Raw genomic sequence first — 14,570 nt, forward strand, 5'->3', positions numbered from 1 at the left:
CAAAGGTCACAAGTATCACTCCAGTCATATTTGGATCTAATTTAAAAGCGTTCCCAGAGGTCTTTTAACTAGGATTATGCGGTTTATAGCCAGAATAAAAAATCTGTGTAGTTTTCTAGGACATAGTTTCTGCAGAGCAGCAGTAGTTCATAAGAAATTCACCTCAGAATTGTAAAATTATTACGAGTAAGCCCACCTTTGCTTCCCAACATCCCTTTGGTTACAGTCTCTCCTGCTCCAAATGGTCAATTTTTTTCATGATTCACAAAGATTTGAATAAATATATACTCATTAATGTAATTTTAAGCTTAATGCTCTCCTCCATCATGGGAAAAAGACCACAAAAACAAGTTAAAAACGCAATTTTCATTAGAATGGGTCTATGAAAACATTGCAGTGAATATTATTTTTTTAATATGATAATTATGTCAAAAGCAGCAGAGAAAGTTCAAATGTTTCTCTCCTTTTTTGGTAGATAAATTCATTAAGACTAAAAACACATGAAGAGAAAATGTAATCCTTTAAAGCTTCAGCTTTGTTGTAAATTATCGCCTTCTCCCAGATTGTTTTAAATAACCACATCATAGTTACAATTATGATAAAACAGACAGGAACAAACGGTAAACATACTTTGAAAGAGTTCACTGTTCGAGGTAAGGGTCCACCATCCAAATCAAAGTTTTTACGTAATAAACTGCAAACAAATTCCCCCTTAAACCGTGTTCGTTCTTGCTTGTATGCATCAGCGCTCTGAAACCTGAGCAGATACCGTGGCCCTGAGCAACCGACCCAAACAACACAACACAGCAGCCAAACACACAACATAAAGAAAAATATTTCATAAAAAGAAATATATATATATATAATGTTTTTACATGTAGTATTTTATGAAATTATTCATTTTATGCCTTTTCTTGAGTGTTTTTTAACAAATAAACCAGTGCAATAGGATCCCTTCTTGCATCTAACACTCAATCGTTAGATGTTGTGTTGCATTGTCCTTGACTGTAACACCAAAGGTGAGGTTTATAAAGTCTGTTGTGCCAACAGCTCCTGAACAGCAACAACCTGTTTAAAGTGATGGATTGCCTGTCTTGACTTTCATGGGGCATTAAATGATTACACACCTTGAAAATCATGTGTTTTAAAAAAGCAAAGCTTCTTTTATTTTTTTTTTCTTCAGCTTTATTGGTGCTGAAAACGGAGTTAATTAACCTGACCCCAGGGCAGAGAAATACCACCCGGCTCACTGAGACAAAAGGTATAACATCCTGTTAATGCGTACGTATCTTTACAGCTTTAGTAATAGCCTGATTTAACTGCATTAGTCAATTACTTTCTTATCTTTTAAAACAAAACTTATGGCCACTTAACATCAAAGCCACAACGTTAAAAAGCCTCACAAACGAACGTTCCCACCGGACAGAGTAGATACTCCGCCTGCATGGAATGAGTCACGTACTAACAAATGGTTTTCTGTTGACTAAGCTTGAATTTATCACTCTTTAGGAAGTTGCTTTTAATTTAATTGTATGCTAATACCGGTTCATTAAAAGAGACAGAAAGTTGGCAAACTCAAGGTGTAGCATACATTTTTTTGGCAGAAAATACACTTAAAAATATAATCAATAAAAATGATCATTGTATTTTTTATTAATTGTAAGAATTTTTTTCATATTTTCAAAGTAATATGTGCGTTTAACACTTGACAAGATGAACACAATTTATTCATTTTAGTTCAGCTAAAAAACACGATTTGAATTAAATAATATTTCTAATATATTAAGCAAAGACATTAGTCAAAAAAATTAGACTAATAATTTGTTTTGAAATTATACAGTAAGCACTAAGCAGTTAAGTATGATATTAATGGAACTCAAATTAATTTTATTTTTGTGCTGATTTAAATTTGTCTTTTTTTTGGTTTTTGGCCATGGAGAACAAAGGAAACTTCACAAAATATTTAAAAAATTAAGAGTGTTTTTAGATTAATGACACTATGCCGACTCTTTTAAAATGTATTTTGCACTGAAAAATATAGATATCAAGGGTCTAACTTCAATCATTTTTAAATGACATACTAGTAAATGGATGAAGAGATACATCTTTACAGAACCACTCCAATGAAAATTGTGTTTTTGGTGTTTTTAACATGCTGTAGCGTCTTTCTCATAATGGAGGACATACATAAAATAATTTAAGATTAAAACTGCATTTCTGAGTATATCTTTAGTCAAATCGTGTTGGGTTAAGTGTAAACAAAGGGTTGATGGGAAATTAGCCGATCGAGGCTTACTTCTGCACCAACAGTCCCGCCCACAACTCAGAGGCAAATTTCTAATGAGCTCTAGGTGATCTCTTAAAAACACTCACCGGGCTTTTTCATTTTGGCTAAAACTGCATAATTAAAAGACCACTGAAAACGATTTTAGAAAAGAAAAAAAAATGTGGATAAGATTTCAACAGTGATTTCCACCCAAAGAAAGCTGCATAACTGCCTGCGTCTTGTCTTCTCTGTGCGAGTGTCTGGGACTGTGCAGTAACCCCCCACACTGCAGCAGACCTCTCTGCACGGTGACTTAATGGGGCTACATGAAAGATGGTTGTGAGGCTTTTTTGCTGCCTTTGCTGTTTATTCCTCTCCAGCCTTCTTTCATAATAATAGTACTGATGTCACATGCTAATGCGAGGAGTTCTGCCATGGGCTGGTGTCGTCCCTAACTCAAAGATAACTTCTTACAAAAAAAAAAAAAAAATTACACAACCCACACAGTTGGTCCTCAGGCGGTGTATGTTTTCTGTTATGTGTCAGATATTTGTTGAATGTAATACAGATATAAAGAAAAGCAAAAGGCAACTGTGAAACTCATAAGGTTTCTCACAAATTAAATTGAGATCCTGTTTCTTCTTCTTTTTTTTCCAAATCTCATCAGGCACTGAGTCTGGATTCACCCTGGAGGAGATTTTGTTTAGCTGAACTTGATCACAAAAGATTAAATTAAAAAATTCTGTTATAGTTTCAGGCTCTTTTAAATTTAATTTTACCAGATGAAGATTCACCTCCTTGTTCTTCTCCTTTTGTCAAATTTGAAGATATATACTATGAAAAACTAGAAAGAAAACTTTAAAATGGTCTCACCTCTTTGAGCGGGTCGTTGAGCTCACTCAGGATGTTGTCTTCATCAAAGATTTTGCCCTGGTAACGGTGTTCATAGTAGTCGTGAATTTTCTGCCGTAGGTCTGCTGGAAGCTTGTGGAAGGACATGTATTGCTCCACTTGTTTATACTGGAGGACACAGAAAAAAACAACATTTTAGTATTCTGGTCATCGATTATTATTAGATATTTCACAAAAAATGTATTCCAAAGGGACATGTAGAAGAATTATCAGTTTTTTTTTTTAGAAAAAAAGTCAGCAAAATTGCTGTATTTGAGTGTAAGCATGCTCCGTATTGAGGACAAGTCGTGCTCTTGCAGCCATAACGCCATGTCCTGGTTCTGTTTGTGTGGAGGGAGAAGCAGAAAGGGAGGCAGGTGGTGAAGGGAAGTAGGAAGAAGAACAGGCCCAGGGCTATGTCAGGTCAAGGTAGCAGTTGTGATTATTCGACCGGTGCTGGAAGCTTAGACTTTATAGAAACAAACACCATCAACCTGGCATTCTCAAGCTAAAGAAACATTGATGACATTGACTGAAAATGTATTATCAGGTTTCATAAATTATATGATTTATTATTTCAACTAATTTATGTTGAAGAAATTGTTTCACTTTTATAGATTGGTGCATATCGGTACCTTAAATACATGTTAATTTGTTAGATTTAATTCTGATATGGATTTATATTATTATGGATAGATTTTTTTTAACCATTATGTCTTTAAGTTTAGTCAGTCAGAACTTTAAAGTTGGAAAATAGATACATGTTTTTACACGGAATTTGACTCAAAGTTTTAATCAGTCCCTATTAGAAAATTAGAGCTTGTTTGATCTCCTTAAATCGGTACCTGAATTATATGTATGTGCTTTTGATGGACAAAAAAGATGTATTTTAAATGTACTTCCTTTGCACATTAACAAGCAGACTTTCTCATACATGAAACATTTAGTCCAGGGGTCTACAACCTGAGGCTCCGGAGCCACACACAGTCTCTTTTATTCCTCCATTGTGGCTCTTTGGCGTTAAAGAAAACTTCAGACTTACCTAATTAATTAACTAATTAATTAATTTATGTTTAGATTTAGATGGTAAAAGGTTTAAAAAGTGGTTTATAATCAAAGTGACATTATCTTATTGCATTTACATGTATAGATATTAAAATAATTTGGATTATACACTAATGTTGTCATATTTTTTTTATTACCTAGTAAGGTTTAAGGAACACAAAAGTCATAATGATAGAAAACGTCATGTTTCTTGCATTTTTAATTAAAATAAATCTGCTGCAGCTGGAGAATCTGATTAAAAATAGGATGTGTTTTATTTTGAAAGGAGCTTGAATGTGCTTTTGTCACAAGTAAAATAAGTTAAGTTTGTTACATATGGAAAAACTCAATTGTAAATAACATTTCAAAGCTATGTTTGATAAATAAATAGCTTAATGGCCACAAAAACATAAATAAGGTGCATTTTTTTCTAACTTTGAAGTGAAACTTTGCAGCTCTTGATTCATTTTTGTTCATAAAGACCAAATTGTTCTTAGCGTTAAAGGTTGCAGACCCCTGATTTAATCTAATGTCACGGACACACTGCAAACAGACAAACACAGGCTCTTGAACGTGCATATAGCCCATGGTTTTTACACTGGACAAGCAGGGAGGGGTTTCTTTTGCTACAACTACTAGCGCATATCCGCCTATTAAAGTTGGAAGAAGCTCGGTGCGAAATGTCAAAGCGATGCAAATCTCGCTCCTGGCTTTTTCTTTCACAGCTCTATTCTGATAGATGAAAGACTCTGTGTCATATGTTTCTGGTTTGGCACAAACCAAAACTATTGTGTCCATCTTAAGGATTTATTGTCAAAAAGTTGGCACTTCGATGATTTAAAAGGGATGCCATCCATATGTCACTACCAAATCTAAGTGCGGTTTTATATACATATATATATATTATATACATTAATATATAGTATATATGTATATATATCTATATAAATATTATATAAATATATATATATATAGTTTATATGTATATATATACAATTAGACGTAAAAAATGCAAGAAATTGAAATAATCGATTTTCTTTATTTCCCATAAACAAATAAAAAAATTTAAAAAGCTGTCCTTTTCTTCCCTAACCCCGACACCTGAAATTACCCAGCACTCCACAGTCCCTCTGGTAATCACAGCTGAGCAGTTGGAGAGAGTCAACAGCAGCTGTGAGTTTGGTGGCTCTGGTCGGCAATCTCTCTGACCACTGAGATCCAACCAGCCCCACGAAATAAAATTTGTCAGGGAGTGAGAAGACACTTGAGTCACAATGCCCCCTTCATTGATTCCTCTCCTGACCGGCTGCAGAAAGGTGATAAGGGACCAGGTTTTTGTTTGTGGGGAATTGATTTATTTTAAAATCCTGAATGTCCACAGCGGCTCAACTGGGACATGGTGGATCGGACGGTCCAGGTGGGACACAGTTTCAGACAAAAATGGCACTTTTAGGTTTTCCTATTGTTGTTCAGGTGCTGCAAATTGACTTATTTACATTCCTACAGAAAATTCAGTCATTTGTCTTGCCTACTTACTTATGAAGTAATTTAAATCAGTGCTGACAAGTCTTTTTATTCCCTCTACCTCATGAATTTTCCTTTTGTCTTTCACCTTCTAAATATAGTCAAGAACAAGTCAGACCTACATTTGAGCGGAAATGTGTTAATTCATCTCTATATTTCTGCTAAAGCCTGACCTAAAACTGCTTTGAGTTTGAACACAAGTGGTGAATTTGTGCAGGAAAAGAAGCCAGTTTTAGTCAAATTTTGAAGAATATCTCTTCCACTGGATGACATACAGTTGTTTTCACTACAAAAATACATATTTGTCTACTCTCTTCTTGTTTAATCTCTCACCTTGTGTTTACACTTTTTCAGAACTGCTAGCAAACAGAAAAGCAGTGTCAAATAAATTTAGAAGAGAGATCTCCTAATGTGCCTTGAACAGATTGATATGCTTTTTTTTTTTTTTTGTCACCAACATCCTGTGCCCTCAAATAACTTGTCACCACACTCCCACATCCATCTTTCCGTCCATGTTTCCGACCCCCCAGCTGTGGCAGAGATAGATGTAATGACTGGAGGCTCAGCACCCTGAACTCATCCCTGCTGCTCCCCAGCCTGTTTCAGTGTTATGCACAGCCATGCAGCAAATACGCCCTGCCTGAACCTGGGAGCACGCTGGGGCTCCGTTACCATGAGGACCGCATCCACAGCCCCATAGCTTCCCGCATGTTTTATCCAGAAGGGGAGAATAAATAGGATGTATATTAGGCATGTTTGTTATGTACATCACATAACAAGCAGGAGCAGAGTTGCTAATTCATGAAACGCCTTCCAGCAACTCTTCTTCTTTTTTGCTGCTGACGTTAATGTTAGAGAGTGCTGAAACCTTAATTTACCATTTTAGAAATGTGTTTTAAATATATTACAATGAAATGTTTCATTTAGCACATTATTTCTGACAGAAATCCTTTTTCAGAAAAACTGCCCTTTTATTATTCTGGCTGGACTTTCTGGTGATAATTTATGTTTGGACAACTTGCTACTAATCGTGAGTGGATTAATCTATGCCTGTCAAAACTTGAGTAAATTTAAGCCTTTTTTAGATTTTTTTTTTCCTCAAAGGTTTTGTATTGCTTTTAGTTTGCATGTCCACAAAAGCCCATAAGATGCAGCACCTGTGCTATGATAACTGTGTATTGAGGGGCATAAAAGCACTAAACAAGGGGTTTCTCCGGATTGCTGTGACCGTGAAAGCATCTGACAAGGGGAAACGATCAAGCTTACATAAATTGAAAGCATCTAAATGCTTTTATAAGCTGTTTAAATTAATGAACTGATATTTTAGAATGTCTTCGCCAAGGTGACTCTGGAGATACTCTGATAAGAGTTATGGCAAAAACCTCCCCGCGGGATATCTATTGTGTGCTTCGTGTATCTGCTCTTCTTTATATGCATGTTTGTGTTTCGCTTATACATATATATATATATATAATGCCTCTTCACTTATGATGATTTTTTTTTTACCTTGTTTTACTTAAAAAATAATCCAATACCTTTCTGAAGCTATTTACAAATTGGTCATTTAAAATCCTCGTTTTGTGAGATTTTTTATATGTTACTAATTAGGCAGAATTTTAATTATTTATGTATGTCTCACCATAACCTTAGTAAAACAATATATACATATTTAAAAAAATACGATTTTATTAAACTCAGACAGGCCAAAGTTACACAACTTACCCATACATTACTGCAACGTCCATTAAAGTCCATTATTTATTTATTTGTCATAAGAAATGTCTGACATAACATACAAAGTGAACCTTAATCCCTTGCACTACAAGGTTGTATGTACTATACACAGGATTGGGAAGCATAAAATAAAGTTTTAGAGTTAAAGTTGGCTTCTTGCGTGCAAACACACAAAGCACATCCGTCGTTGCCGGCTGTTCTGGCAAATGCCCAGGCCCGTCAGCAGGATTACAGCTGGTGGCTGGGTGAAATGCTAGATAATCACTTTCCACGTGGACTAAAAAGTAGCTGCAATGATGTAATAAGGAATAAAACGAAAAGAATAAAAAAAAAGGGTTTTCTGGCAACATTCAGACATGCAGACGCTAAAACATCTTCTCACTACGGTTGCCTTGTGCAATCTGTTGGAGGGAGGGGGGGGGGTGCAAATCCTCTTTCACAGTCATTGTGCTGGATTTTTTAATTAAAGACCTCAAACTCAGTGGACCTCATAGAACCTGATATTAAGCAGACGGCTCTCTAAAAGAATTATCCTCACTTACCTGGAAAAATGTTAACATAAGAAATCCCCCTTTTTTTCAGAAATACTAAATCATGTGTGTAATGCAAAGTAATCTGCCTTTGAATCTTGAGGATCAGATTTTCTGCAGGTGAATCCTACCTTCTCCTGGTACTGCCTGCGTGACGAGTCCAAAGACTGGATTAGAGCTGTAGCATGGCCCACAAACATGGCGTAGCACGTGGCTCCTACAATCATACTCAGCATGGTGATCCACAGGTCAGACATGCTGACAGGTGCCCGGGCACCGTACCCGATACACAGCATGTGGCTCATGGCTTTGAAGAGGGCATAGGAGTACTGCTTACCCCACGAAACATTCTGCAAGAGAAGGGGACAGGAGGGGAGACACAGAGAGGGGTTTGGGGGAATTACTGCAAGAAAAACGGATTAGAAAAACTTCTATTTGATGAATCACTGAACTTCAACAAAATCTTTGTGATCCTTCATTTGAAATTTCCTTTTGGTTCACATTTGACTTTTTCACTTTAAAAATCTCTAAATAAATTTTTTTCAAGCTTCCAGTTATTTAAAAAAAATAGTGTCATAGTCTGATAGGATATAGAAAATAAATTAATTTTCTATTGAATAGAAACTGAAATGACTGGCTCAATCATGAAATGGTGGCCTTAAAACATGAATCAAAAATCCCAGAAACCATTAAACAAATCAATATATTTTAAGAAGGACTCGCAATTACCAACAAAATAAAGTCATAATAATCGTCTCAGTCTCTACAAGTAAGTTTCTGTACAAATGGCACAGAAACAAGCAATCAAGAGAAAAAAATCCTTGAAAAGTAACTTATTCTTAGAAGCCATCGACCAACAGTCCAACTTAGACTCTAGACAACTTATCTATTAAAAGAAATGAGTAAGTCCCAACATGCTGATGCATTAATGAGTCACGCTGTATGCGCAGAGATATTTAATAAAAGGAACATCCTAAATATAACCTCAAGGGATGAGCAGGCTTTGCTTGTTTCTTTGAGTAACTGAGAAGGAATGAAAGAGAAAATAATTATTAGTATTTTTAATTATGAGTTTTTATTGGGTGTCTGATGTCACTGCAGTCAAAAGTTAACAAAAGCACATAACTTGTGGCTGCAAAAGTCTAAAAATATGTAGTTTAGTCATTATTTTAGGTTTTGGTAAATAGTCGGTTTAACATGTCGTCTTAAGGCATTTATATTTAAAGGTAAGAAAAATATGAAAACATTCCAATTTTATTATTTCTGTTACTTTTACAACACATGAAGACAGACCACAAAGCGTATGTAGAGTTAAGGTTAAAAGTTTCAGAGAAAAAAAAGATTGCAAGTTTACAAACAGTTAAACAAAAAAGAGATTTTTCCCATTTTTCTTTGTTTAATTTTGAGTGTTAGTGTAATGTAGGCTGAGTTGTTCTCTTCTCTGGTGTTCCTTCATGCATTAACATTATGCTTCAATGCATCAATATCATTAAGAGTAATTTATGACCTAAATACATTTGTTTGAGAAAATCAAACAAGTCTAAGATAATGTATGCTTTGAAAATAAGAAATCCATTCAACTGTGTAAAACCCATTTTATTAACGCTTAAGGAAATTGTGACCACTAGCTAAACTCTTTCAGGAAATGCTTTTTTTTTAAAAAGAGCCTCTTTTAAAGGTCAAACTACTTTATGGAAAGTAAATTTCATATTTCACAACAACATCTTAGACGAACAGAAAAACAGTCACTCAAGCTTGAAATGGGTAAGTTATGCTTTGGCTTCCAAACTTTGAGGACATTTCCTACAAGGACTTTGTTAATTTATCCCATTTTTTGCCCACATTAGAACAACAACAGGAAAAGCCCAAAGGGAGAAGGAGCCTGAAAATGCACTCGGTTAGAAATTCGTTTACATGATTAAGACTTCACGCCCCTCCTTGTGATGTCAGGCATTTCTCTTCATCCTATAAAAACTTCAGCATCGTATGTTGGCCTTTAGGCTGTTCTCTCCATTCTTGAAGAAAACACATAAGACAAACTAAAAGGAAAACAAAAAAGAACAGCACTTCAGAGTAGGGAATCTAATTAAAAGTGACTTTCTACAGATGTAAAGACCAGTATATATAGTATCTGCAAAAATGTATATATTTTCTCATTGGGTCATAAATATCTCATTAATGAAGCTTGTGTCAAATGTGAAAGTGAGCCTCCAGAGGAAGGACAAAATCCTAACTGGGCAGTTCAACTAGCCCTTGGAGGATGCAAGAAACCAGTCAGCTGCTTTATGGAAATAAATGCGACAGACAAACTGCCAGTTACTTCAATGTATTCACATCCCACGAAGACAAAGTGCTGACCAAGCACTCTATGCTAATAAGCAGCTCGCCCTCAAAGCTTTCATAAAGTTCCCAGCTTATTAGGTTCCTCAGTATTGGGGTGACAGTCCAGGACTATTTTGTCTCACAGGTCTGAACCAAAATCCTGCACTCGAATCATGGAAATGCACTTCCTATATTCTGAGACTGCTTCCTGAAACGATATTCACAAATTCTGTGAAAGTCATTTTAGCCAGGAAGACTCAAACAAGAAAGAAAAAATATTAAAATAGATTTACTGTGAGATTCTATTTACAATATTTAGAAAATTTACAACAGCACAGTGCACAGAGGTCAATTTAATATCTTGATTATGAAGACAAGTTCACATAATAAATAATTAATTTATTTATTAAAAATAAATAAATTAACTAAATAAATAAAGAAATTAAATAAATAAATTATATATATAAATAAAGAAATTAAAATTGTAAACATACGAGTAAATATTCATAAATGTACAACGACTTTAGGGCCATTAAAAAAAATAACTTTACAAGAGTAGCGATATTCTATGGAGAGAAAATCGTATCACCCTGATTTGATTTGTACTTATCCTCAATATAATTTGTGCATAAGTATAACAAATTCTGAAATAGAAAAATATACAAAATACAATTCACACATGCATTAAAATTACAACAGTTTGAAACTAATTCCACTCACAATCCTTAAAAAAGTACACACGAATTGTTTGTTATGCACGCACAAACCTAAAGTGAGACTCTTTTCCCGTCTCCAAGAAAGAAAAGACATGTTCATAAGTGATGTTTTTAATGTTGCTAGAATGCTGGATCATCAGTTCTCTTATCAACCTGAAGAGGCCCAGTTTCTAACATATTATAATGTTCTTACGCTAATAAAAATTTGATTTTGAATCGCCAAAAAGTCAAGAAATGTCTTTATTTTTTAAACCTATCCAGACATAAAGCTACACAAAATGCTATATGTCTTTTATCATCTAACACAACATCAATAAACAGACTACTTTGGTGTCTTTTTTCATAAATATATGCCTTTTTTCTCGTAAATGTAAATGTATTAAAGTCGGAAATTTACAAGACTTTAGATAATACATTTATTACTTTTAAAGTTGTAAATACTTGACTCGTAATTTACCAGCAATTCCTTTTTTCTCGTAAAGTCTGAATTTAATTTTTATTTTTCTGTTTGTAAATTGCCCCAATACATCGTCATATGGAAGCGTATTGAATTTAATAAAAGAACGTTGTTGTTTTTTTGTTCCAATTTTTTCTAATTTGTTAAGAAATACAAAAGCAAAGAATCACAAACAAGCTAGGCACTAACTCATCTGCTCATAAAAACTATAGGACAACCTGCAATTTATTGAAAAGCCATGGTGTGTTTGTGTCATAGACATGATCCGTATCTGGTTTGGTTATGTGCTCATCACATTATCACCAGTCTATTTTGTTTTTCCTACTTAATTTATCCACAAACACAGCAAAAAGTTGGGAAAATATTTGTTTTATTTACCAGTTTGAAAATGCACAATAGCTGAACAAATGTAAAGAAAAATGATATGTAAAACTTGTTAAAAGGAGACAGACTGAGAGACCATTGGGATTGAATAGTAATAACGAGCAGGTGAAAAGAGATGGTAAAGTAAAAGACCTGGCACAATTTACTGACATGTTCAAAGGGGGGAATAAATACTAGAAGCAAGAGAGAATACCTTAAGGAATCATTAAATTAGTGGAGGAAAGAGGGAATAAAACATAATTCATTCAACTTTCACTCACAACTAAAAAGAGAGAATTCATCCTCTTTAATAATATTACCTGGAATAAAAACTGACAGAGCATCTAGTTATATGTGAAATATTTTTTATAACATTCCTATCTATCTCAATATGTGACTGACCCCAAAACTGTGCTTGATTTTCAATAGAGATCTAATAACTTACTCATTTAGCACATTTTAAGCCTATTTGACACTTTTCCTTTGTGTCCTCTTTTGCTCGCCTTTATCAGAAGAAATTAGGCAAACAAGCAAAGTGACAGCTTATTATTTCCCTAAAAGGATCAGTAAATGTAATATCCATGGTTATTGCTTTTACAATTTCTAACAGTAATAGTGAGAAAATAAGACAATATTGTGTAATATCTTGATTTTTGTTGTTTGATACTTCAGCTCCCTCGAAAGAGATTCCCTTTGAGTGTTCATGGCTCCCTCAGTAATTTCTCTGTATTTAGATGAAAGGTGAGGATCCATGTTTAAATGTATGGGCAGGCTGGTTTTATGCAAACACAGCTAAAGACGATCAGTGTGATGACGTCAGATGAGCTGAAATGACTCACCGCTCCTCTTGCTATTTGTCCTTGTCTGCATTTTAAGCACATACCAAGCTTTACAGCGTAAATGTCAGGCAGACTCAGATTTTTACATCAATAAGAAGTGTCGTCACGGCGATTATTAAGGGTTGATGAATCGATCCTGCACCATGCTCTATTTACAACATATGAAGTATCTTTTTGTTTAAAAAAAAAATTGAAATATTAAAAAAGTAAAGGATAAAGAAATGAATGACGCAAACAAAAGGCATATGTTTATATATTATATAGTTCTATAATTCTATCAAATGTTGGACACGGTTGTTAAATTGTTGCTTTACAAGCTCCAAGTCATGTTTTTGTGTACTATAAAAATGCCTAATTTTCATTTTTCTTGCAGGCTTTATGAAAAAAATGAATCTTTTACTTTGAGAAAACTAAAAAAATAATAAACTGAAATGTTACACAACAAGGAGAAAATCCCTATCACAAATCCAACATAGAAAAAAAGCTAAATCCCATTTTTAAATGCAAATGGCAGTAAATGTAAGCTTTAGCAACATAAGCCAAACAGCAAACTTAAACTAGAGTGCTGTAATCTAAATATCCAAAGTTTTTTTCTTATTTGAGAATGGATAGTGTTCAAAGATATGTGCTAACATTCCCTGAGAGATTAACCTATCAGAAAATGTGAAGAATATTCTGAAGGATTGTCAGAACAACAAAGTCAAAGTTGACAAGCTGCTCTATAAAAAACTTTCCTGAAAAATGTTAAAAATGTTAAAAGAGATTTGACCACAATGTGACTTAAGGTGGCATCTTCACTTTTGAGGACGCCACTCTGGAGTGAGACATCTTTACACCTTTAAAATCTAGTCTCCCTGGAGGACAGAGTCCTGTGATAATATGACCTGGATGACTCAGAATCTTTGGACTTTTCAGAATCATTTTTACAATCTGGAAATACAATCCAACATAACAGTCATTATCACAGCATCACATTAAGTGATGCTTAATTAATGATAGCATTATGAACACTTAAGAAACCTCGATCTTACCACCTTCCACCTTTTTTAAAAAGTTCATTTTTCATTTTCTTATGCAAAGTAACAAGTTTGTGAGATGTGTTTTGGTAGTTAAGGAAAGTGCATTTACTATATTAAGAAAGTGCAATCCAATATATGAAGTAGACACATTGATAAGCAATGGAGTAAAGTTCTTAATGTCTTTGGTATTTATTTTGAGGCTTTGAAGCCTAAAAAAATATGAAACTACACCAGGATGACAGTGGAGGGAAGACATTTTCATTTTATCAAAAAGCACCTCAGGGAAACTCTTATTTTTGACAACTGCCCTGTTAATTTGAATTTAAAAAAGTCCCAGCTAAACTAATTTAGAAGTGTAACGCTGTTCATAATATTTATTTAAACCTCATGGCGATTAGGAGTGAGAACTTTCATTAAGTTTATTTTTCTTCATGTAATTTTCATTTGCTTGGATTCCGTCCCACGGTGGTACATTTGAACAGGGAGGCCTGCCTGCCAAATCAGACCAAGATTTAGCCTGTCCCACTATGGGGTGCAGGTTGGATATTAGAGGGGGGCAGTCTGGGTGTGCCATATCCCTCTGAGACCCAAAAATGCATAAAAAAACATGCTAGCTTCCTATTTTTTTCCCTTTGGCTGGCAGGAGAGAAAACAGTAGTGATGTAAAAAAATATCAATTCAGTGAAATATTTCATATACTATACTTATATATCGATTTAAAATACTGCCAAGGCGATATTTAATTAATGATTTAAAAGTAAACATTCAGTCTTGCTTTTGTTTTCCTAAATTACCCCCCAAAAAACCCTTTATGAAATACTGTTGCAGTGCTTAATGTTCTGATTATTAAATGACATTTTAATTT

General features: G+C 34.4%; 1 protein-coding gene across 1 annotated transcript in view; it reads right to left on the bottom strand.

Moving 5' to 3' along the window:
- Positions 1-14,570, bottom strand: part of LOC112163119 (potassium/sodium hyperpolarization-activated cyclic nucleotide-gated channel 1) — an 80,752-nt gene that overhangs the window by 20,643 nt on the left and 45,539 nt on the right. Inside the window, exons 4-5 of the mRNA XM_024299290.2 lie at positions 8,121-8,339; positions 3,140-3,286 (exon numbers count right to left, since the gene is read on the bottom strand). Of these exons, the coding sequence (XP_024155058.2) occupies positions 3,140-3,286; positions 8,121-8,339 (366 nt within the window). The remainder of the gene's footprint in view (positions 1-3,139; positions 3,287-8,120; positions 8,340-14,570) is intronic.

The sequence above is a fragment of the Oryzias melastigma genome, linkage group LG12, assembly GCF_002922805.2.
Source record: "Oryzias melastigma strain HK-1 linkage group LG12, ASM292280v2, whole genome shotgun sequence".
Classification (NCBI taxonomy): Eukaryota; Metazoa; Chordata; class Actinopteri; order Beloniformes; family Adrianichthyidae; genus Oryzias; species Oryzias melastigma.